The sequence below is a fragment of the Exophiala bonariae genome, assembly GCF_035927105.1.
Source record: "Exophiala bonariae strain CCFEE 5792 chromosome Unknown scaffold_3, whole genome shotgun sequence".
NCBI lineage: Eukaryota > Fungi > Ascomycota > Eurotiomycetes > Chaetothyriales > Herpotrichiellaceae > Exophiala > Exophiala bonariae.
The window spans coordinates 509,839-532,957 of NW_027042478.1; the positions used below are offsets into that span (position 1 = coordinate 509,839).

Sequence of the window (23,119 nt, forward strand, 5' to 3'; positions counted from 1 at the left end):
CTTCCCCTTAGAGCATCGGCGAATGATGCTCCAGGGAAGCAATTCAAACAGCGTCACCACTAAGCCGCAATCAGGAAGTGACCTTGGCGCTGAAGTGCGCCCGCCACTACATGGCTGAACTGCATGGCTTCGGTGTCAACTGACAATTATCCCCTCGACAAGTACAGCATTACCACGCACAGGGAGCCATTCCAGACCTCCCTCAACCCTCCCTCCAACCACGATAGCACGTTTTGGTATCCCAGGAAGTGTGATTTTCGATTACTTCCCGACTTCATTCATCATTTGCCATGGCACGATAGGCTGCAAGTCCCCCCATTACCTGAGAGAAATTGACGATCAAGACATCCCCATCTACTTCACGACTTAACGACAATGGCGATGAACCGGGTGAGGAGCGCCTTTGCGCCTCCTCGGAAGGGTGAAACTTTCGAGTTGCGCGCTGGACTTGTGTATGTTGTTAAACTCCTCCGCCCTCCGCTTGTCTTGCTGACCGAATGATGCCAGATCACAATATGCCTACGAACGGTGAGCAGCCCAGCGACCTCACTCGCCACCACAACCATCTTCTAACGACATGATTTAGGAAAGAAGCAATACAAAAGACCATTATGGCCATGACCTTGGGTAAAGACGTCTCACAATTATTCCCGGATGTCCTGAAGAATATTGCTACTGCGGACCTTGACCAGAAGAAATTGGTCTACTTATACTTGATGTTTGTTCCGTCCCTGTCTCTCTGACTCCTCTGGTATTGATTTGTTTCGAGGAATTACGCCAAATCGCACCCCGATCTTTGCATTCTCGCCGTCAACACTTTTGTCCAGGATTCGGAAGACCCGAACCCCCTCATTCGAGCCCTGGCCATCAGAACCATGGGCTGTATACGAGTCGACAAGATGATTGACTACATGGAGGAGCCACTACGAAAGACCTTACGAGACGAGTCGCCATACGTTCGAAAAACGGCAGCCATTTGTGTGGCTAAGTTGTTTGATTTGAACCCTTCGATGTGCCTGGAGAACGGCTTCTTGGAGATCTTACAAGAGATGATTGGTGATCCTAATCCTATGGTGGTGGCCAATTCCGTCCAAGCCCTTGCTGAAATTGGTGAATCAGCACCAGAGACAAACGCCCTCCAAATAACGCCCAACACATTGAAGAAGCTTTTGATGGCTTTGAACGAATGTACGGAATGGGGTCGAGTGACTATTTTGAGTACATTAGCAGACTACAAAGCAAACGATGTCAAGGAAGCGGAACACATCTGCGAACGTGTGTCCCCACAATTTCAACACGTCAACTCAAGTGTGGTTATTTCCGCTGTGAAGGCTGTGTTTCTGCACATGAAGTACCTGCCGAACGAGGCACAAAAGTCATATTTGAAGAAGATGGCCCCTCCCCTTGTCACCCTGGTCTCTTCCGCTCCAGAAGTACAATATGTCGCGCTTCGAAACATCGACCTCCTATTGCAAAAGCAACCCGATATACTCAGCAAAGAAATCCGAGTCTTCTTCTGCAAATACAACGACCCCCCTTATCTCAAATTCCAAAAACTCGAAATCATGGTACGAATTGCTAATGAGTCCAACGTTGATCAATTACTGGCCGAACTGAAGGAGTACGCAATTGAAATGGATATGGATTTCGTACGAAGGGCTGTTAAAGCAATCGGCCAGGTCGCAATCAAGATTGAAAGCGCAAGTGAGAGATGTGTCAATGCTCTTCTCGATTTGATCAATACCAAAGTCAACTATGTTGTCCAGGAAGTTATTGTGGTGATCAAGGATATCTTCCGAAAGTATCCTGGTTACGAAGGCATCATTCCGACGCTGTGTAAATGCATAGATGAACTTGACGAGCCCAATGCCAGAGGATCACTTATCTGGATTGTGGGTGAATATGCTGAAAAGATTAGCAATGCTGGTGACATTCTCGGTGGTTTCGTGGATGGCTTTGGGGAAGAATTCACCCAGGTATGTTATAGCCTTGAGGCTATTATTGAGCAATTTACTGACAACCCCAGACACAATTGCAAATATTGACTGCTGTGGTGAAATTGTTCCTGAAACGACCCCAGGCCGCCCAGGGTCTAGTTCAGAAGGTACTAAATGCTGCTACGGCCGAATCGGACAATCCTGATATTCGCGACCGAGCCTACGTTTATTGGCGTCTGTTATCGAATACCACAGACCAAAACGCGGCAAAGAATGTTATCCTCTCCGAGAAACCACCTATCACTACGACTATACAATCTCTGCCTCCTGCACTGTTAGAGCGACTATTGGGTGAGCTCACCACACTAGCATCGGTCTATCACAAGCCTCCGGAGCAATTTGTTGGCCAAGGTCGCTTTGGTGCTGATGCTGTACAACAAGCTGCCATCGAGGAGGCCATGGAAAATGCTCGGGAAAATCCGATTGCAGCAGTGGTACAAGGCAAAGCCTCGGAATCTCAAAACAATATTGAGAACCTGCTTGACATTGATTTTGATGGTGCTGCACCGGCTTCCTCGACCGAGAAGCCTTCCAATGGTCTCTCTGGTCTCGAAGGGCTTGCAGGTACACCTCAAAGGGTAGCCTCACCCACGGTGAATCAGCCTGCCAACAACATGGATGATCTACTGGGAGTGTTTGGCAACGGAGGCACATCAGCTGGCCCATCCGGCTCTTCGGCTTTTGGTGGAATGTCTGACAGTGATATAATGAATGGATTCGCTTCAATGGATCTGTCCGGATCACAACCACCGCCACCAAAGCAACAATTGGAAAATGCAGGGCCTAAGAAGACGAACGAGGATCTTCTCTCATTGTTCTAAGCTCCTCCGGTTATGCCAACTGGCACTAAAAAAACCCAACAGCTCTTTTGGTACCACAATAAGACTTCAGTCCACCAATCGAACAGATGAACCATTCGGACTCATGGCAAACGCTATCCCAGTGACATAAAAGCGCAAACTCATACTGGAGCTTTTACTCTTCATAAGTCTCGGAAATGAAGAAATCCGTCCAGACACTCAATGCCATGTCATTGGGAGGCGACTAGAGATTGAAATACTTGCCCTCTTAAGTCTCGAACCGACCCTTCCCACACAGCCTGAAGTGACGCGGAACCATGGTAGTGGACTGCGCTTCATAGACGAGATCCCAGTGGCCTACTGCAGTAGCAACAATACTTGGGAAAGGTCCCTCAGAGCTAAACTGTACATGGTGGCCGCAATGCCTCAATATCATTTGGCCCCGAAGACAATCGAGCTATATGATGTCTCAAATTGGCGAAGACCCTTTCTGCTCAGCCGGTACGATTTATGAAATGAGTCCTTCCTAGGAGGCTGGTACGAACGTCCAAAGGCGAATTGACGGCAGTGGCGTCAAGAATGCAACTTCTCATTCTCCCAGTGTCAATGGCACCTTCTCTGACTTTGACTCGAAATATTTGATACGTGCCTTCCCATTGCCCTCTGTTCCATAACTTCACACCTTTTCTTTACCTGCCTATCGATCTGATCCTTGTTCACTTTGTCGAGGCTAACCAACACATTTATCTCCACCAGCTTTTCTATCTTAACTTCCAAACACTCCTTTTAATTATCTGTTCGTCGCTCAATTACGCTATATGAATCTGCTGCTTTGCTTTATTCTCGCCAACACAATCTTTGACCAGAACACCCTCCCCTCCCGTACTCTCAAATCTACGGATGCACATCACGCAGTGGCTTTGTCTGTTGAACCTACTTTACCGCTACTTGATCCTAGCATCGTTGGTTAAATTCGAACCCCCTTTGACACAATACAGCCAAGCCATGGAGGACACCGCAGGGTATGGTGCGCCTGATCCGCCGAACACCGAGGAAAACGGTATTGTTGAGAGTCGACTTGGTCTATGGATACTTGCGAATCTGGAAGACGGACCTAGCCACGCCCAACGGACATTTCAATCCAACATTGCTCTTGCTGAGAATCTGGTTATATCTCTCCTGTCAGACAAAAGTACACATTGCGAAGGTTTCCAAGTTACTGACGTGCTCCGAAGGTATCTTGCTACGAATCCCAACCCTGACTTGACCCTTCAATGCTGCGGCCGATACTAGAAGGTTGACCGTGAAAGTGTCTGCAGATCACTGTACTTCGATTTCGTGAGTGACTAGCATGTTATCCTTGAGAGTGGAGTGTTGAAGCTGATTGAGAACTCGGAAACAGAATCACCGTGCGAAGACTCAGAACGCATTGTTGAATCTTACTGATCTCGACGACTCCGAAGATCGGATCGAGACATACATTCTATGGACATATACCCAAAATGTCGAGATCACGATGCTTTTAGTCGATGAGCTTTGGCCTACAGCTCTTGAAGGCTGTCTCGATATGCTCATTTGGCTTATTAGCTTGAGCCATGAACCCGATCGCATTTTGTGCTATGCGCTCGAAAGACGAATCTGGGATTTGTTGGACCATTCAGAAGGAGGGCTGTACGAACACAATGTCAAGACCTTGGCCAGCTTTGACAGATTCATCGATCTGCTCTACTACCAAGAAATGAAGAATAAATATTTGTCGCACTTGAGATACACTGCTGCCAAATGGGTGGTGCTCAGAAGTGATGAGTTTTTTACGAGGTCCAGCTTCATGAGGGAGCTGCTTCAAAGGTTTCCTGGGTTCAAGTACACATTTGCCAAAGTCTGGGTCAACACGTGGCGAACACGCCTCCCTCACGGCTGGGTTGACACACTGCACAAGGTTCCCATCCGTGTGACTGCTGTGGACACGGACTCCGACGACCCCGCCGATTTTGATGGATTTAATGCATGGGAGCAGGACGAAAACCGCCAAATGCTGGACCCTGATTATGTCCAGCCCAATTCGGAGCAACCAAAACCAGCGCCTACTCATGACTTGGGGCACCCGAATTTGAGATTCTTTTTTTTCAATGGCGAGGGGGCACCTACAGAGCAGAAAAGTGTTCGATTCGAGGCGCAAGGTCTACATGATCTCCACGTGCTTGCAGAGCTAGCAACACGACGCATGGAGTCACCGGAGAACTGGAGCGTGTCTGATGGTAGTTCCGGTCTTGAGAACGGATCAAGTTATGAGTTGTCGCCTCAGAATACTGCTCTCATGCCTGACGAGGACTTGGCACCGCTGCAACAATACGCTGTGAGATCCAATCTCATCTCCGAGCTAGATGACGAGATAAATGCCGAGGATGGGTTATGATTCTGGGACGTGGAGATACTTAGACGCTCGAGCTCAGCAAGTTTGTGAAGTCAGCTCATGCCCCATGCATGAACGCTTGCTCATGCAGTGCTGAGGAACTTTCAAACTTGAAACTTGTTGACTAGGTAGCATTTCACAGTCATGTGGCTGCAAGATGACCCGTTCTGATCAGAGTACTCACTCAACCTTTTCACCACAACTTTTGACCTCCATGAATCTTCTTTAAACCTTGAACCTCAAAAGTGCGAGTACTCTGAACCACGAATATCCCTGAGAGGGCGCTTCACTTTCGCTTCCGCTCACCGACTTGGACACGCATATTGGCCAACACCGTCTGACCCACATGGAAGGTGCAGTAGCGGGCGACGGAAGTATCCCAACGGGCTCCTTACTCCTTAGACCTCTCGGCTATTGGTAGCGCGTAGACTCTTTGGACCTTCGAGTACGGAGTACAACACCTCGCGGGTGGGCATTCGCAGTGTGCGTGTCCACGTAAATATCGCTATCACTGTTCGGGTGGTGGTGTTGTCGCCCCCCCCTCTCTGGGTCTCTGACACTTACAGACAGGTACAGATACAGGTCTGCAAAGTATCAGTGTCTTGTCTACTCGTACCTCGGGGACTCGGAGGTACATGTCCAAGAGGGGCCCTGTAACTGTTATTGTTATTACTAGTAGTACGTGCATGCAGTAGTTGACTAGCATTAGGTTTACTGTGTCCTATCCTGGGGCCATCAGGAGGTTGGGCACCAGTTAAGCTAGTTGCTAGTAAGTCCGGGTTTGGTAATCTAATCTGAGCGCACACCGTATACCTCGTACATATATTAGAAAGCTAGGTGAGAAGGGTCTCTCTCTTCTCCTTCTCTTTGTTCAAGGGCGACCGGGGAATAAATCAGCGATGTTAACACCATCGTTGGGGAAGTCCCCGGGAGAGGCAGTTATTTGGCTGCTGGTGGCCATTCTGGCTGTCTGGTCTACTTCTGACCAGTACCAGGCCAGCAATCAGTATCAATACCAACACAAGCACAAACGTAATCAACAACAGCATCTATATCACGGCTACAGCTCAAGCTCAGGATACTCGGCACTGCGTGTCGGAATCATGGTTGAAGCACATCCTTACCAGCCCACTCCGCCAGCGGTCGACGCGACAGCAGACGAGACACGGGACTTCGTCGAATCCCTCTTCACAGCGGTGGCGCTCGATGACTTCGGACAGTCGTTTACCGCTGCTCTCTCCGATAGCCTCGTCTGGACCGTCAAGGGCAGCAGTCCCATCGCCGCAACCTACTCTGAGAAGCAGTTTTACATTGACAAGGTGCTTACGCCGCTCTGGGCGGTGTTGGTTTCGCTGCCCGTTCCGATCGTTGAGCATATCGTTGTGGATAAGGAGTGGGCTGTGATTAATTGGAGGAGTGAGGGACTTGTGGGGAAGTGAGTATTCTATACATCCATCCTGACATGTTTTGTGTGGGAGGAATGAGATTGAGGATTCAATGATGCTGACATGGATGCAATCAGGAACGGAGCGAAGTATGACATGCAGTATGCTGTGGATCATGCGGACGGAGGTGGTGGATGAGAACTGTGCGGTCGGCAGGAAGATCGTCGAGGTCACTGGATTTTGTGATTGTCAAAAGGTGGCGGCGGTCTTTGAGAGTTACACATTTCCTCCGAGTGGGTAGAGATTGAAGCTGGATGGAGGAGGAGGAGAAGTCGGTGTGAAGTTCAAACAGGGACGTGAGATGAGACAATGGCGGAGATGATGTTCCGAGACGGGGAGGAGGTCAGTCGTCTCAGAAAACGGAAAGTGAGCCGAACTCACTAAAATCTCGACGCTAAGCCATTTCGGCTCACGCGTTTGTTCTGCCTCGCGAATTCAAAGTTGGGCGGACGGAACCGACATTGGGGCCCTTTGACTGGCGGCTCCGCAAATATTTCCTTTGTTTCTTGAACTTTGCAACGACATCAACATTATCTGTACATACACCGACATTCTTCACCCATGACAGCAATCGGCTACGATACAATCAGAGACGACCAACAGGTTATCACGACGACCACGCCTTGACGGCCACGAGTTTTCTTTTGTTTGGGATCGGATGGTGATCTTATGAGAACAATCAGTAATACTATTACCAGTAATGACCACAAAAAACATATCCAAAATTTGTCGTTTCTAATATTCTGTCAAGTTGTTTTGGGAGGTTGTATGAAAACTCTCTCAGTCAAGACAGTGCAACTTCGGACTATCTGAGGAATTCCACAACCAACCGCACGCGCACATCATGCAAGCTTGACAAGCAAGAACCATTATCCACGACGAGCGACACTTGCGATTTCTCGTCATTAAACGGCTCACAGGCCACAATTCACACAATGGCCATCTGCAAGTATTTTCTCCAAGGCAATTGTCGATTCGGCAGTAAGTGGCCACAGGCCGTGTCACTGACACTGTTAATCATGATTGTGTACTGACATGCTTTACGCACGAAACAGATAACTGCAGATTCGAACATCCTAGCGGCGGCAGTGGAGGCAACTCCTCACGCAACAGGTTCAGTCCACTTTCGGGCGGCGGTAGCAGTCGTCAGGGCGGTGGAAATAACCCAGGTGTGTGCCCTAATACTCCGAGCGACAGCACCTCATGTCCTCCCGTTTTATTAAATGCTGACCTGGAATCGGCATAAATAGAATACATAATTACCACAAGTGAGATCACAAGCGACCTGACGGAAGGTAAAGGTCGCCCAAAATGGATCTTGAGCTCATGGGGCGTCAAAGAGGGACCGAAATCATTCTTTGAAGATTACAGCCCGGAAGAAGTCAGATGGCGGTTCTACGAGCTTGCAGCCCAAGGGAAAGAAACCGAAGCCGATCAAGAGGCAATTTCGCTTTGGAACAAGGCCGACTCTGAGATTAGGCAATTATCGAACCGTGTCGATGATATCGGTGGCATGATGAGAGAAGCAGAGAAGCAGCACCCCAACAGATGGGACTTTCTAAACTGGGACGGCTCCAAGACAAGAGAGCAATTCATCGCTGGGTTTCAAGGAATGTCTTCGAACTCCGGAAATGCGCCATTTGGCTCGAATTCTACCAGTTCTGGTTCTGGGTTTGGCTCAAATTCGACTTCGAACGCCAACCCTTTCTCAAAGCCTGCCACTTCAACCTTTGGGCAACCAAGCCAACCTTCTGTTTTTGGCGCCAGCCAATCCTCAACCTTCGGAAAGCCCTCTTTTGGCTCAGGTGTCTTTGGTGGCAGTTCTTCAAATTCGTCCAGCCTTTTTGGTCAAACAACCCAAAACAGTACATTCGGGAAACCCAGCTTTGGCGGCACTCCATTTGGCCAATCGACACAGCCAGCATCGACTTTCGGCCAACCGTCACAACCAACATCGTCGTTTGGTCAGCCTTCACAGCCCTCCTCCGGCTTCGGGTCTACCGGCTTTGGTACACCTGCTCAAAAAAATCCTTTTGCTGCAGCCTCGGCATCAAGCGGATTTGGGCAACCTAGTTCAACCTTCGGACAGCCTACATCAACCTTCGGACAACCATCTCAACCTACATCAACCTTCGGGCAACCATCTCAACCTGCATCTGCCTTCGGACAGCCGTCTCAACCGACTTCAACCTTTGGCCAACCATTGCAATCGATTTCAACCTTTGGACAGCCATCATCAACATTTGGCCAACCAAGCCAGCCAGCCTCCACATTCGGACAACCTACACAGCCGTCATCGGCATTTGGACAGCCTTCACAACAGACATCAGCATTCGGCCAGCCCACAACATTCGGCAAAGCCGCATCACCCTTTGGTCAACCAAGCCAGCCCACATCCAGCTTCGGCCAAGGCTCACAACCCACCTCTACGTTTGGTCAACCTACCCAAACTTCCTCTGGATTTGGTCAACCGGCATTTGGTGCGAGTGCCACTCCCTCGTTCGGACAACCATCAGAACCCACCAATCCTTTCGGCAACAAAGCTGTAGAGCAGCAGCCACCAAATGATCAACCTATGGATGCAACCTCACCTGGCACATTACGCCCTGCGACTCGGGGCAACCCGTTCAGTACTCCGGCCGCCAACGCAAACCAAACAACAGCTCCCGCTTCTTCGCAACCAGCGGCTCCACCAAAGCCTATTGTTAACACATCGTCAACCCCACACCCGTTAACTGGGAATCCTCCTGCCGCTGTGCTGATCACACAATCACTTCCATTTCAACCTCCCCAGAAAAACGGAGATCGCTTGGTATCATACCGCGGCCAAAGAGTTGAATACGTGGATGGTGAACCATGCTATCGACGGCCAGATCGCAAAGGATTCCAAAAGATCTGGTTCCCGGACGGAGCGGCTGCCATGGAAGTGGTCGCATTGAACCGCGAAGATAAGCTGGACGATATTCAAGGAGCATTGGAACAATACACAGATGCGGTCAAGGAACAATACAAGTATTTCTTCGATCACGGTAGTTTCCAGAATGGCAGAATTCCCCTCGTGCCTCCGATGAGGGAATGGGCAATTTACGACTTCTAAGCATGCTGTTTATCGACTAATATCCAGTTGGCTGGGCTTTCAAACAAGGAGTTCTAATCATACAAATAGGAAAACGAGAGCGACTGGTCGTGGTATTCATAGCGTTGGGCGTCATGGGAAATGGAAATGGAAATGGAATGTTTGGTAGACAACGTTCTTTTTGAACTTGTAATTCTACCCCGTCTAGTGCGATGGCGCAGAAAGAATGTGCCGCTAGAGCAGCAAATACAATCTGCATTATCCCCTGTCGCCAGCAATTGTTCGTAATCACAAGTAGCCCGTTCCCATTTTCCACCACATGTATGTTTTTGTCCACCACTGGACTATCTCGACTATCTACCACATCTAAGCAGCGATAGTAACCTCGACCTCAACACCGGCCTCGATGTTGATGATGATCTGCTTGACGACCTCGGTTGGCGCATTCAAATCAATGAGTCGCTTGTGGATGCGCATTTCGTACATGTCCCAGGTCTTGGAGCCCTCACCACAGGGTGTCTTGCGGGTCGTGACTTTCAGGGTTTTGGTGGGCAGGCGCACGGGTCCCTTGACACGCAGTTGCTTCGACTTCGCACGCTCAAGGAGCTCCGAGCACACCTTCTCGAGAGACTGCACTTTGCGCGAGGTCAGGGTGATGCGGATCTTGTGGATTTTCTGGAACGAAGGTTTCTGGTTAGCCTCATTCCTGTTGTTTCTTTCTTGTTTTTTATCTTCAAGCGCCGTGCACAGGGAAACATACTGGGCCCTCGCCGAAATCCTTCTCGGGTTTTTGGAAAGACATGATGATTGTCGGTGGTGGGTTGGGTTTTCTCTGAAAAGATTTCTGTTTGAAGCTCGAGATAGTGTGTTGCTGGGAGCGAGAGTAGGCACCAATCAAGACTCGAACTACTGTGGCTCGGTAAAGTGATGAAAGGCTGAAGAGGAGGAAAAGAGAGGTCGTCGAGGTGCTGATGTGCAAGTTGATGTTTAGAAAAAGTTGCGTGTGGGCGGAAATCTTGGCGATTGCACTAACTCAAATACAGGTCTAGCGTGGCTGCACATCAACTTCGGTGGAGCATAGGGAACCTTTCCTTCCACACTGCCGCCTTTGTTAGTCACAGGCGCAACGACAGTGATGACATGACTTATGAGTAGAGAAATTTCGACAATTTACAGAGAGCAGCATAGCGGGACAATTCATTCAGCAAAGTGTATACTTTCATCTCAAATTCTCTCAAATCAATGGAGGAGTTTCCAGGGATCACGGGCGGGGTTCCTCCACTGATCATTTACCCTGGTCGGAATGTCATCTCAAGTCTCTCGTCCTCCGAATGGGAAGGATTTCTCGACTCCTGGCTTCTCAGTCTCGAGTACCGATTACGACTCCCGGACCAGCAATTTCGGAGTTTCAAGTTCTCTCAGAGTGCGAGTGGCATCCCTTTCTTGACATCGTTCCACCGCTCGATGTTGGAGCATCTGGAAGCGTCGCCCTCCTCAGCGACACAGAAGGAGCGACTGTTGCTCAAGCGGGCGTATCTACTACTCAGAAGACTTCTGCTTGTCACTCAGCTGCCATTTGATTACGATAGTGCAGGTCTCGTTGATTTGCTTGGCCGTGCAAGCCAGATCTACTCCGGGGTCGGGGATTGGAGAACAACACTCGATGCTGTGTGGAAGAGGAACAAATCACAGTTGTCATCCGCGATAGAGAGTGTGCAGAAGACAGCACTGAACGACTTGACTGTACAATTGAAGTCGGCCACGCTCTTGGATACGTACAGACGTCTCAATGCTCTCGTCAGATTGTCCGCGGAAACTGGCCTTGTCTTGATGACCGGATCAGATTACCTTGAATCTCTCATGGAGGCCTACGATCGTACCCTAGCGTTATCGGACCCAGCTCTCTTACAGAAAGCATTCACTGAGCATATCTTCTATTGTCTGCGGAGTCTCATGTCTGATGGTTCCCGACATGGCTCAATGCTTCTAGACCATCTCTATCATATGAAGTCTGAATCTGAACGACGGACAAAATCTAAACCGGCCGGCCGGACACTTTGCTCAAGTTTGATCTGCACCACTTCAATACTGAGGCACCTTGCAGCAGACGATGCTGTCAACGGTGGAAAACGAGGGCAAGGCTTGTTAGAATTTTTCATGACTTACCGCCAAAATAACCTTCACTTGCATCCCCCTGCTGCGCCCAGAAAGCGAAAGATCTCAAAGGGGAAAGGAAAAGCCAGCGCAACCGAGGAGATGCACATACACAAAGCGTCACAGATATCACAAGTACATGAACTCTTTCCTGACTTATCAAATCAATACATCCTCGGCCTCCTGGATCACTTCAATGACGACACAGAGGCTGTCATTGCCGGTCTTCTTGAACCAGGATCTTTACCCCCTGACCTGCGTAACCCAGAAGAACACCAAGGACAATCTACATCCTATGATGGCCCGGCTCATGATCTTGCACCTCATTCCACACCACCACTCTTACCGCAGAGAAAGAATGTTTTCGATGGCGACGATTTTGACAAGCTAAGAATATCATCATCTCGATTACATAAAGGCCGAAAAGAGATGACAATTGACCAGCCTCAAGATGCAGGCACTAATGCCCGCAGCAAAGCTGCAATTATGGCTGCTTTGGCGGCTTTCGACTCAGATGACGACGAGAGAGATGATACTTACGATGTTGCTGACGTTGGGGGCACAGTCGATTCGACAATCGACACGGACAGGAGACCACGGCCGGAGACAAATGCTGAAGGCGAACCCCACGAAGAGTCACTGTTCAAAGCATGGAAAGCCAACGCGGAGCTCTTTTCACGTGACAGTAAAACCCGTGTCTCAAAACCACGACAGGACTTGAAGCGTGAAACGGGCATGAGTGATGAGCAGATTGAAGGTTGGGCCATCATGATGAACAGAGATACAAGGTTGCTAGAGCGTTTGGAAAAGAAATACTCTGCATCAAGCACGTATGCTGGCAATCAACCTGCGCTTGCCGCATCTCGTTGGCACGGTGGAACCCCTGACGACAGTGAAGAAGGAGAAGCTTCGCATGACAATCGGCGCATGGGGCAGGCACAGATCCGAGGCAACCGCAGTTGGGGACGTGGTAAAGGGGGCAGTACTGCAGGTCCTTCTGGTGATGTCTCGACTCAGAGGGCGAGAAAGCGAAAAGAACAGGGCAGAGGTAGAGGTGGTGCCAATCACAATCAGAGAGAAGGAAGGGCACGAAAGATGGGCCGAGGCATGGCGGGTCCTGCAGCACAGTAGATGTATAGATCATTACATATGAATCAAAGAAATGATAAGGGAGTGAGTGAAGCCCTTGTGAGCCTGGTGAGCTTCGTGAGTTTTATGACTGGGAGTCGTCTGCCTGGAGGGAGGGAGCAGAAAAGGGGATGAAATGACACGGGTAGATTTCCGTTCTGGGCAGCTCCTGCCGACATGGTTGCGCTAAAATTGTTTGCTGCCTTTGGATGAGAATTGGCCCCCTGGAACCCCAGATTCTATCGTGTGCCATCTGCAGTAGACAAAATAAATCATCAAACTAGTCATTTCTTAGGCAGCATCTGACTGTTCAGTGCTTCATCATTCCTCACACGTGATTGTCTGCCTTCAGATCGTCAACCGCCTCTGTCTATTTGTGTTGAGCTACAACGGTCACCGCCATCGGATTCTCCACCTGCAAATCCTGAGATCTAAGACTCGAACGCTGCCTGATATTGTGGATTGCCAGAGTTCGTCTTGGTTCAAAGCGATAATCTAGCGTTTTGGTCTGCCTCAATATAAAATTCCAAGCGGTGGCGCATCTGATTTGAATCGGTCTCCAGGGACTGCCTGTATTGGTCTCTCTCCAAGCACCACCCGATATGACACCCACCACCTAAGCTTCATCAAGTAGCAGGTTCAAATCGTGTGGCAATGTCAACGGCGCCGGCGACCAATGGTGCGCCTGGTGGTCAACAATCAACCACTTTTGACACCTCAAACATATTACAAGCCTTGGAGATCATCCACAACCCCAGTACCAAGAATGATGTCCGAAGGCAAGCATCAGACTACTTGGAGCAGTTGAAGACCAGTGATGATGCCCCCGAATATGGCTATATTCTCTCTACAGATCGGTCGCAGCCACCTCTGGTCCGCCACTTCGGCTTATCGTTACTGAACTACATTATTCGCCATCAAGGTCACAAGTTCTCCGAAGAACAGAACGATCAAATCCGGAATTGTATTCTTGAACTTGGTCGCTCGATCGACCCGTCAGACCTCGCCTTTATCCGCAACAAGATTTCTGAGTTATGGATCGAAATGGCGAAGAGAAGTTGGGCCTTGGATTGGTTTGATCTGGACGAGCAGCTGGTCCAGTTGTGGTCGCGAGACATGATTCACAAAGATTTCGTTCTGACAGTCCTCGAAAACCTTTCCGAAGATGTCTTCGTACGAGACGATAGTATTGCCATTCTACGTGGTCGCGATCTCAACTCAGCGGTAGTAGAAATCTACACCTCGAGTTCCAATTTTGCAGGCGGCATCAAGATGGGGGATGTCACGCGACATATGAGGTGCGGAGATGAGGGCTGGCTCAGCAGGATCAACCAATTCCTCACTCAGAACCTCGAAACTCGACCTGGCGATAAAATCGTCAAAGAAACCATCCTCAAAGCTCTGGCTGCTCTACGATCTTCATTTGCCTGGATCATGACTGCTTCCATTGTCAACTCTATGGCTCTGGTCACCACATGCAACTTCTTGACAGTCAATGATTCAGATCTGGTAATGGGCGCCGTGCAAGCACTTCTCATTCTATACGGAAGAATTCGTCTTGAGGAAGTCGAAGTACATGCACTTGTACATCCTCTTCTTCAGCCTGACAGCATTGCAACATTGAGACAGCTTTACTCGGTCTCCATCGTCTCAATCGATGATATTGACAGCAGCAAATACGTTCTCTCGAAAAAGCTATCCGAGCTCATGTCGCTTCTGTCGGACCATATCTGTCATTATACAGCACCTGACCCAAATACCCTTGATCTCACACCTTTCCTACACTTTCTAACTTACATGGCCGAGCATGAGAGTCTTATTGTCTCCATCCCAATGATCCACTCCTGGGTCAAGCTGCTTGAGGTACCCTCATGGCGTAAGACGCCTGCAGTTTCTTCTTGCATTGGCCCGATACTACAAGTGGCGTCCGAGCGGTTGATTCAGTATGATCAATTACCAGAAGATACTCAAAATCCTGTTGTCCTCTTCGTCAACGAGGAGATAGAGCTATTTCCCGAACGCCATGGATTCTACCTCAACTACCGTAGGCTTTGTTCTGGAGTGATTGAATGGATCTGCTATGCACAGCTAGAGGATGCAATGCAGGCGGTCATGAAGAGAGTCGATGACCTACTTGATGAGATCCAAGCCATTGAGCAGCAGCTTGACCTTCCGAGATACGAAAGATATTCAATGACATTCCTCAGAGCCGATGCTGATTTCGCCATTGTCGATGCAGCTTTCAAAGGATTTGATCGTTGGCAGTCCGCACACAAAGATGGTTCAACACCCGAACAAGAGCATTTGGCAAATCGAGTCAGAGAAAACGGAAAGAATTGGATGCTAGAGATGATGAAGAAGAGAGTCTTCAGAGATCCGCAGATACGACACCGTCAGATAAAGACTGCGGTTGAAGTATCCAACAGAGCTCTACAGAAGGATACCGAGTTTGCTTTCAATGTGTTGGAACATATTCTCTCCTCCTTCATCGTCGGCCATCATCAACCGCCGCTATTTGCAGAGGCAGTCCATGAACTTCACAGCTATGCTGTAAGCGAGCTTAGAAGGCTCTCACTCCAGCATGCTGATTATTTCGTCACGTTCTACGATCAACTCCAAGCAAAATTCACCGACCTAATCAATCAGCTCGACGCTGATGAACGACTACAGATCGATCTAAAATCGACGCTTTTCTCGGTCGTGCAACGTGCATCAGCAGTCGATTATTCGCAACGTCTCGCGAAGCTGCAAGGATTTCTCGAACCGCTCGCTACAGCATGGGCAGACCAGGGATTGCAGGCGACCCTTCAAAATCTGGAGAGTTTTGCACGTTCGCAGGCATTCGATAAAGTCGCTCCTTATCTGGAGTCGATAAATGCTGCAAACACAGAAGACTGGTCACAAGTTTCATACGACGAACGTGGGTCACAAATCCAGCAGGACATGCTCAACGGATTTGCCAAATTGCCCCTCAGAGAGACTAGGATTCTATTGAGCATTTCGACAGAAAGACTTGAACAGGACTCGCCTCTTCATGAAATGATCATCAATTTGTGGTCCCCTTTGATTCCAAATATGCTTAGCCATGTACTAAGCCTAACGAGATACAATCATCAGCTTCATGATCCGGGCCACTGGCCAAATGTTTCTCCGGTCACGCAGCTTGTTATTAGGAGGTTGTTACGAGATAGGTACTGGCAGTCTGGAATATCAGCAGGGTCGATGAATGAGTTCCACAACAAGGTGAAATCGACACGCTCAACGCTCGAAGGATTTGCGTCTTCAGTCCGTGGCAGGGTTAGAAACAACCTGGAGCAATGTTACAGCATCCTCCACACTCTCGGCAGGTTGGGAGATTCGTTTTACAGCTTACAACAACTTCCTGTCATGATTGCCAACGCTGCCATTAGCACCGCTGATCCATTGAGTCCCCACCACTTCTCGGTGATGCTGCAGATGTTGCCCAAACTTATAGATGAATGTCCGCCTGTTCGACGGCAAGATTTTTTGACACCCATACTGGTAGCACTTCTGCAACAAATGGACACCAAGCTTTCCAGTCAGTGGTCTGCCATGGATCAGAGAAAGCAGACGAAGCACGATGAAGAGAATCTAAGCGACGAGATGAGAGACGACTCAGTTCTCCGACAAACCACTTACAAAGCGGTCAATCTGGTGGCCCACTGGCTGAACCCCAAACGTGAACAACAACTCAGCACGAAGAAATCGGTCGTGAATGGCGCCTACCTGGGCCAACCAAATCAACAGTCGATGCGAGACTTCCTCCTGTCCAACACCGACGTCCTTGATCGACTCCTCGTCTTCATCGACCACTCCCTAGCCTTCAAAGACACACGGTGCTGCTACACGATGCTTCTCGTGGCACAACGCCTGGTTCCAGACTTCGCCACAACGAATTACATCTCCGGCGAAGCAGCCGACGCAGTCCGCGGCTTCATCTCGACAGAAATGCTCAAGACTTCCATTACATGCCTCAACGACGGCTACTTTGCCGACCACCAACAACATTATGCGCACCTGATCGCCACCATCTGGATCTCCTACGGTCTGCCTACACACATCCCCGCTACAGATTCAGCGCCTGCACACGACCGGCCGCCTCTGACGCTCATTCCGCGCGACGTGGTCCTCAGCCTGCCGGGGATGACGGAGGCGAAAGTCGACCACGCCGCCACACAGCTCTTACAAGAGGGGCTGGCCACGCGCTCCAAGAAGCTGCGTGCGATTATTCTATCGCTACTCGAGGGTGTGCGAGGCGTGCGGCTCAGCGAGCTCGGCAAGATCGATATGCGTCAGCAGCAGTCTCGCATTCTGGAGAAATACAAACAGCGTGAGCTGTTGACTATGCAGGGTGTGGACGATGCTGGGAGAAACGCAATAGACGGCGGTGGCAGTGGCGCCGATGATGTCGATCTCGGTGGCGTGGCCGATATGTTCGCTGGCTGATTTGGCGCTGTGCTGGACGGGAAAACTACACCTGTATTGTGTACTGCCCCGATCGCTTGTGGACTCGAGAGAGGTGTGATTAGATGCTTTGGTGCATGGCCGGAGTGGTGCGGTGCGACACCATTAAACATCCAACAAAAACAAAGAAAGTAAGAATGGAGAAAAGGCAAATAGAGAAGAAAGGAAGGAAGAAATCAAACTGCTTGGACTGAGCTGGCGAACAGTCTTGGAAGGATGTTTTGGAAATGGATACTCAAGATATCCCACCGTGTGTGTTCGTGTACATAGATGTGAAAATGCTCCATGCTAGCTAACCTTTGAGCTTCGTGTGAGCTTGGTCTTCTTCATCCCGCCCCCCGTTTCTCTATCTTCACTGCTCCTAGTTTTTATGTACAATCGTGATCAAGCTCAACTAGGTGTTGTCTTGCTTGGCTCCCCAGACATAAGACCATATACCTTGTGGCTGTGATACTCCCTCCCGGACGGCTTATTAGACATCCGCTGCTGCTGCGCATTCTGATTTCTTTAGAAGTCCAAATCGTGCGGGCACATACTGTGTGGTGCGTAGAATTTCTTTTGATCATGCTTTGTGGTTCACTATGAAGTTGTGCTCCGGGGAGTGGGTGCATATGTTGGCCGGACAAATCTGAGGGAGGAGAACTAGTTGTCAGCTTTCAATTCATTGCAACAAAGATACACTGCTTCCATCTTCATGGCGTCTCCGATCACAGATAGACTCGACGGGTATACCCATATCTTTTCCCCCCAACCCATGTCCCAAGGCTCCGCTCAGCGACACACAATCCCCCGAAGTTCCTCTCTCTCCCACACCCAACCAACGTCCCTAACACAACAATCCACGGGGAAAGAAATCGTCACATACCTGTCACTATTATACGCCGTGCTCTGGCTGCCCAGTAACTCCTGCTCACGCGCCAAATCGGCATAATGTCTGCGGACCTGGTCCCTGTCCTCCTCCGCCTGCAACAGTGGGATCAAATGCAGACGGGCCCAGATCTTCTCGCGACCGAGCTCGAGCTTCTCTCGCTGCCCGATGAACGTCTGCCGCCATCCGTATGCCATCACCGCGCCGAACGCGAGCATGTAGTAGACCGGCCGTAGTCCGCGGACGGGGATGTTGCGCTAGAGATTGAAGATGGTCGTGTTAGTTTGCGGTCAGAGATATGGGTATATGGTATGACAGTGCAGGGTGTTCAAGGGAAGAGAGAGGAAATGTGTAGAGGGGTGGACTCTAGAACGGGGATGGCTCCTCGCGAGGCGCGGGAAGGGGAGAGATCGAAGAAATGGTGGGAGGATTGACGAACTCTGTATTGGACGGGCTCGTAGCCTCCGGTGGGCGGGAGATCTTGAGGCATTGTTGTGTCGAGGTAATTGCCTTCGTGCAGTGCAGGTTGGTGTTGGTGCGGCTGCAACGAGGACTTGGAGTGGAAGCTCGCAATTGAAATGATGTCGATTGGCTCGATTGGCCATCTTCTGCGCTAAATTCTGCCAAGAGTTATAGTGGCTCTAAATTCGAGGGTGAGCGCCTTAGCAAAACTATAAGCAAGGCTGAGAACGAGCCTCGTCCCTCGTGGCAGTGTTATCAGCCACATCGGGAACTGGATGGGTCTAGGTAGTCGTTTCACCAAGAAAAGGTATGCCCATTATACACGAGAAGTTTACTACGTCGTACTAACAATCAGATTGGGTATCCGTCGACTATTCTAACTATTCTAACTGTCCTTACTGTACAAACTGTTCTCATCTTGGTTGATAAAGCTGGGATATCACATGGTATAATTCAGCCCAGGCTGGCAATATCAATAATTTTGATCGGTGGTGCAGGATTCCAAATCGTACCAAGAAAGGTCTGGGCAGAGCTTCGCACCGTTCCACAAATAAGCTGGGCTCCCCAGCTACTTCTTCAAATGGCGAGTGGAAGACGACTCGCTCCCAATCTCATCTTCATCAGACACTTTCTGGACCACAGTTGTTGAGATGGTTTTTCTAATGCCACCAAACTCATGCGTCTTTTGTTCCTGTCCCAACTCCTCATTCTCACGATAGCTCTCTGGCTGAGTGGCGGTGATGTGTGCCGAGTATCCCTTGTTGCTGTTGTGGTCCGCTGGCCTCAGTGTTGCCATCCGAGTAGAGCGTGAGTGCGTGGCACCAGCACCAGCACCAGTCCCCGTAGAGGGTCTGTCACCGCTGCTAGGACTAGTCGCCTTGACAATCTTTGCGATGAGGTCGGCGATCTTCATTTCGATATGGAGTTTCAGGAGATAGACCAACGGGTGGAATTGTACGTAGCTATACAATTGTTAGTGATGATACAAATGCCTCATCTCTAGAGAGAAAGATTCGTCAAGGTCGGAATAAGACATACACAAATCCGTTAGGTAATGACATGGTTCCAATAAGAGCAATCTTGGTCGCAGAAGTTAGCTAGGTAATTTCAAAAGTAATAGGATACTTACATCGAGGGTCAGTGATATAGCGACCATGAAAAGAGTGAACCTGAACAACACTGTGTACTTGGTGAGACCATTGGCCAGCAATTTTGCCCGGACCATATGGATGAAGTAGAGACTAAGCCCGGCGTCAACAAACAGGAAAAGAACCTTCTCAATCCTGTCCCAGATTTCATTGATGAAAATAATCTTTTTCGATATCTGTAGTCGTGCAGGAATCCATATGCAAAAAACACTGACATTGATGAGGCCTATAATGAGGGCTACAATCCACTTGAGCTTTGTTATCTGACGTTGGTCATATACCAAAAGCGCGATCCGATTGATGATGATCTGCATGAGCATTTGGACCTACACGCAATGAAGCAGGTCAGTACCTACTAGATAGTTTCGAGGGTCTAGACATGGACAACTTACTTGAACGACCCAAAGGCAGACTTTGGTGGTCAGAGAGTTAGCTAAGGGTCCTGCTCAACTCAAGGGAGAAAATTTCCTACCGAGTAAGAAGTAGAGTTGAAAACTGGATTTCAGTCCGGGTCAGTACGGCTCTTCAGCAGTGGTCGATAGACTGTCCTTACCTTGGTTCAAGGGCGCCATAAAGAAAAAGCCAGGATAGTATCCCCATGGTGCTTGATGCCAACAATTCCAACCAAACCATAAAAGCATATACAGTTACTCGACGAGCTCGTTTCCATGCGACGCTGGTTTGGCGGACGGCTTTGCTGAAGGTGAACATGCCGCAGGCCAGCGTGAAGCCCCAGACAATGCTTGCGATATACATATCCTCGTGGCCCGGAGCCACCACTTCATACCATGGCGGTATGAGAAAGCCCGTCATGTTGGTCGAGTATTCCAGAGCAGACAAGATACAAGTGCGTGCTTGACACTATTCTCTTGGTGCAGAGAATTATCTGAAGCAGGAGATGATGCTGCAAGTTGGTGTTATCATTTATCCAAGGGTAGTCGGTATGGAAATACTCTTTTCTAGCATGGATATGCCTATGAGTGCTTGTGACTGGTAACGAGGCACCTTTCGACGATCCTGGTCTGAGGACGATCATCACTACTGCTCCGTAATGATGAGACGTTGGAGTATTTGTTCTCTTACTCTGGTAGAAAGATCCACAACGCCATGCGACAAGGTCAGGGCCATCATCAATATCACGCCAATGGCATAATCCCAGCGGAAACAAGACTAGGCTTTCGTTCGGCCTACCTCTCTATCGCAGAGTCTTCATTCAGACTAGGCTGGAGCAAGGGATTGTGGCGTCTTTAGAGACAGGGCTAGCAACTTCGTACATTTGGATGCGGCGACTTACGTTATCCCTTCAAGAGCATGTCCGATGATCTTATATCAAGGCTGGCCATTAGTGTGCCAGCAGACCTCGAAGAAGCCTCAAGGAAGCACTGGTGATGTGGACGTGTATGGATACAGTGTAGATCATTGACATTTGAAGAAACAAGGAAATGGCTCGTGTCGACCACTGCCAAGTCTCTATGGACTTGTAGAACGTGGAGTGCAGGGGGTATTTTATCGGCGGGTCGATCGCCCGTGAAATTTGGCAACCTCGTCTCGGGCCTAGAACGCGTCCCAACCAACAACATCCTCTTTCTTCCATTCGTAAGCCCATGAAACCCTCTCTTACTGCTCGGAATCTTTCTTCAGGTCCTTCCGGTAGCAATTGTGGCACCGCAAAGGAGAATTCCGTCGATCCTCTCCACTTCTCGCTTCATTTGTGGTCCTGGGGAAAACAGACCATGCGCAAGCTCCTTATCACCTGAGTCCACTCTGATACAACTCCTCCGTTGTGAGTCGTGAGGTACTATACCTGAGCTCGTATGAGAAATTTGCCAAGGTGCTACTTTGGACTAATATCATCTTATGTGCCCAACCTTTGCCTTTCAGCTGTCACTACATACGAAGTAAGTTCTTCCATCTATCTGGAACAAAGGCCCTAATGGGTACGCAGCGCTCACGTTACCGGAGGAGGCCCATTGCTGAGACTTCCCAGCACAGCCAATTTCGACACGAAGTCTAACTGCACTGGCAACAAATTGGGTTGGCTATGTGCGAAAGTGTTGTCTGGCATAACAGCAGGCGCTCAATTGAACGTGAAACCGCCCTGAAGGTGCATGGGATGTTGATGCAGATCAGGTACGCACCAAAGGATCTCTCCATTGCAAGGAGTCTGGCGAGACTTGGCGCGTCATCAGCAGGGGTTCTGTGGCATGGTCCACAGATTGGTCAGGGTCTCACAGCATGGTGAATCGTTGGGTTGCAACCCCTGATCGAATAATTCAACGGCCATTCTAGACCCTCAGCGCCGATGTGTACAGGAGCAAAAATTGTTATCAGAATTCGACAGACGACAGCTTAGAAGAGACCGCATGTCTCGACTGCGAATTAGCAACTAGCCTTTTTCAAAGGAGGTTTCGCGCCACGACCGGGCTTACCTACTCGTACTTCTTGCATTTTTTCAAGAAGAGATTGCTTTCCTGGGGAAGAATCACTTTCGCATCCCTCTCTGTGCCCAACTAAGGTGAAGGCCCACCACTACGCCCAGTCGCCCCGCGCTTTCCGGTCTACAATAGCTGGTAACTTGGCACTGGCATCAAGGAATGCTGAGCTGCAAATCTGGCATGTGATACTTCTTTCTATGGACTCGATCGCTTCACAAAACACCTGTAACAAGTTTTAGAGAATTGAATCCCAGTCCTGAGAAGGTCAAGGCACTCCACAAGCCTCTTTGCGGAGAGCTTCACTATCAGTGTGCCGAACAGATGTATCATCAACATATCAGGGAGCCATATAAGGACACGGCTTAATTTAAGGGCCCGGAGAAAATCCCGACACTTCACATAATGTTCTGACCAGGCACCTCCATGGAGTCAGCAACAAGGAGAGGTCGATGCCGAAAAGACCCGACTTGGGAAAGTCGATCAACATTCATGAAAGTGGGACCAAGATTCGGGCTTTTGCCTACTAGAGCAGATTGGCGACACCACATTTTACAAGAAATCATGCATATCTTCATTGGACCTCGATTTCCTTTGTGCTCTAACAGATCCCAAAACCCCGAAACCAGAGATGCCCAGCCGGGCTGGAAAACATTGGGAAGGCCGGGAGAGAAACCCTTAGCTCCAATAATGGAGCCCCATGCGCATGAT

The 23,119-nt window shown here is 49.4% G+C and overlaps 9 protein-coding genes across 9 annotated transcripts; 6 read left to right on the top strand and 3 right to left on the bottom strand.

Annotated features, from left to right (window-relative positions):
* Positions 1–375: 375 nt before the first annotated feature.
* Positions 376–2,818, top strand: LTR84_007709 (uncharacterized protein; the record flags this gene model as incomplete). The annotated part of the gene is made up of 5 exons (XM_064851261.1): positions 376–452; positions 508–528; positions 587–718; positions 770–1,976; positions 2,027–2,818. 5 exons carry the CDS (start codon positions 376–378, stop codon positions 2,816–2,818), a joined length of 2,229 nt encoding a protein of 742 aa, XP_064710264.1.
* A 984-nt stretch (positions 2,819–3,802) lies between these two features.
* On the top strand, positions 3,803–5,213 carry LTR84_007710 (uncharacterized protein; the record flags this gene model as incomplete). Its single annotated transcript, XM_064851262.1, has 3 exons — positions 3,803–4,032; positions 4,117–4,135; positions 4,200–5,213. The coding sequence occupies 3 exons, from the start codon at positions 3,803–3,805 to the stop codon at positions 5,211–5,213; spliced, it is 1,263 nt and encodes a 420-aa protein (XP_064710265.1).
* An 896-nt stretch (positions 5,214–6,109) lies between these two features.
* On the top strand, positions 6,110–6,649 carry LTR84_007711 (uncharacterized protein; the record flags this gene model as incomplete). The annotated part of the gene is made up of 1 exon (XM_064851263.1): positions 6,110–6,649. One exon carries the CDS (start codon positions 6,110–6,112, stop codon positions 6,647–6,649), a length of 540 nt encoding a protein of 179 aa, XP_064710266.1.
* Positions 6,650–7,590: 941 nt separating this feature from the next.
* LTR84_007712 (uncharacterized protein) lies at positions 7,591–9,752 on the top strand (the record flags this gene model as incomplete). The annotated part of the gene is made up of 3 exons (XM_064851264.1): positions 7,591–7,636; positions 7,711–7,824; positions 7,906–9,752. The coding sequence occupies 3 exons, from the start codon at positions 7,591–7,593 to the stop codon at positions 9,750–9,752; spliced, it is 2,007 nt and encodes a 668-aa protein (XP_064710267.1).
* A 345-nt stretch (positions 9,753–10,097) lies between these two features.
* On the bottom strand, positions 10,098–10,533 carry RPS20 (40S ribosomal protein S20; the record flags this gene model as incomplete). The annotated part of the gene is made up of 2 exons (XM_064851265.1): positions 10,098–10,406; positions 10,492–10,533. 2 exons carry the CDS (start codon positions 10,531–10,533, stop codon positions 10,098–10,100), a joined length of 351 nt encoding a protein of 116 aa, XP_064710268.1.
* A 440-nt stretch (positions 10,534–10,973) lies between these two features.
* Positions 10,974–13,016, top strand: LTR84_007714 (uncharacterized protein; the record flags this gene model as incomplete). The annotated part of the gene is made up of 1 exon (XM_064851266.1): positions 10,974–13,016. One exon carries the CDS (start codon positions 10,974–10,976, stop codon positions 13,014–13,016), a length of 2,043 nt encoding a protein of 680 aa, XP_064710269.1.
* A 651-nt stretch (positions 13,017–13,667) lies between these two features.
* Positions 13,668–17,480, top strand: LTR84_007715 (uncharacterized protein; the record flags this gene model as incomplete). The annotated part of the gene is made up of 1 exon (XM_064851267.1): positions 13,668–17,480. The coding sequence occupies one exon, from the start codon at positions 13,668–13,670 to the stop codon at positions 17,478–17,480; it is 3,813 nt and encodes a 1,270-aa protein (XP_064710270.1).
* A 597-nt stretch (positions 17,481–18,077) lies between these two features.
* Positions 18,078–18,856, bottom strand: LTR84_007716 (uncharacterized protein; the record flags this gene model as incomplete). Its single annotated transcript, XM_064851268.1, has 3 exons — positions 18,078–18,126; positions 18,364–18,623; positions 18,806–18,856. The coding sequence occupies 3 exons, from the start codon at positions 18,854–18,856 to the stop codon at positions 18,078–18,080; spliced, it is 360 nt and encodes a 119-aa protein (XP_064710271.1).
* Positions 18,857–19,396: 540 nt separating this feature from the next.
* On the bottom strand, positions 19,397–20,789 carry LTR84_007717 (uncharacterized protein; the record flags this gene model as incomplete). The annotated part of the gene is made up of 6 exons (XM_064851269.1): positions 19,397–19,790; positions 19,867–19,907; positions 19,958–20,302; positions 20,369–20,388; positions 20,449–20,471; positions 20,530–20,789. The coding sequence occupies 6 exons, from the start codon at positions 20,787–20,789 to the stop codon at positions 19,397–19,399; spliced, it is 1,083 nt and encodes a 360-aa protein (XP_064710272.1).
* Positions 20,790–23,119: the final 2,330 nt, after the last annotated feature.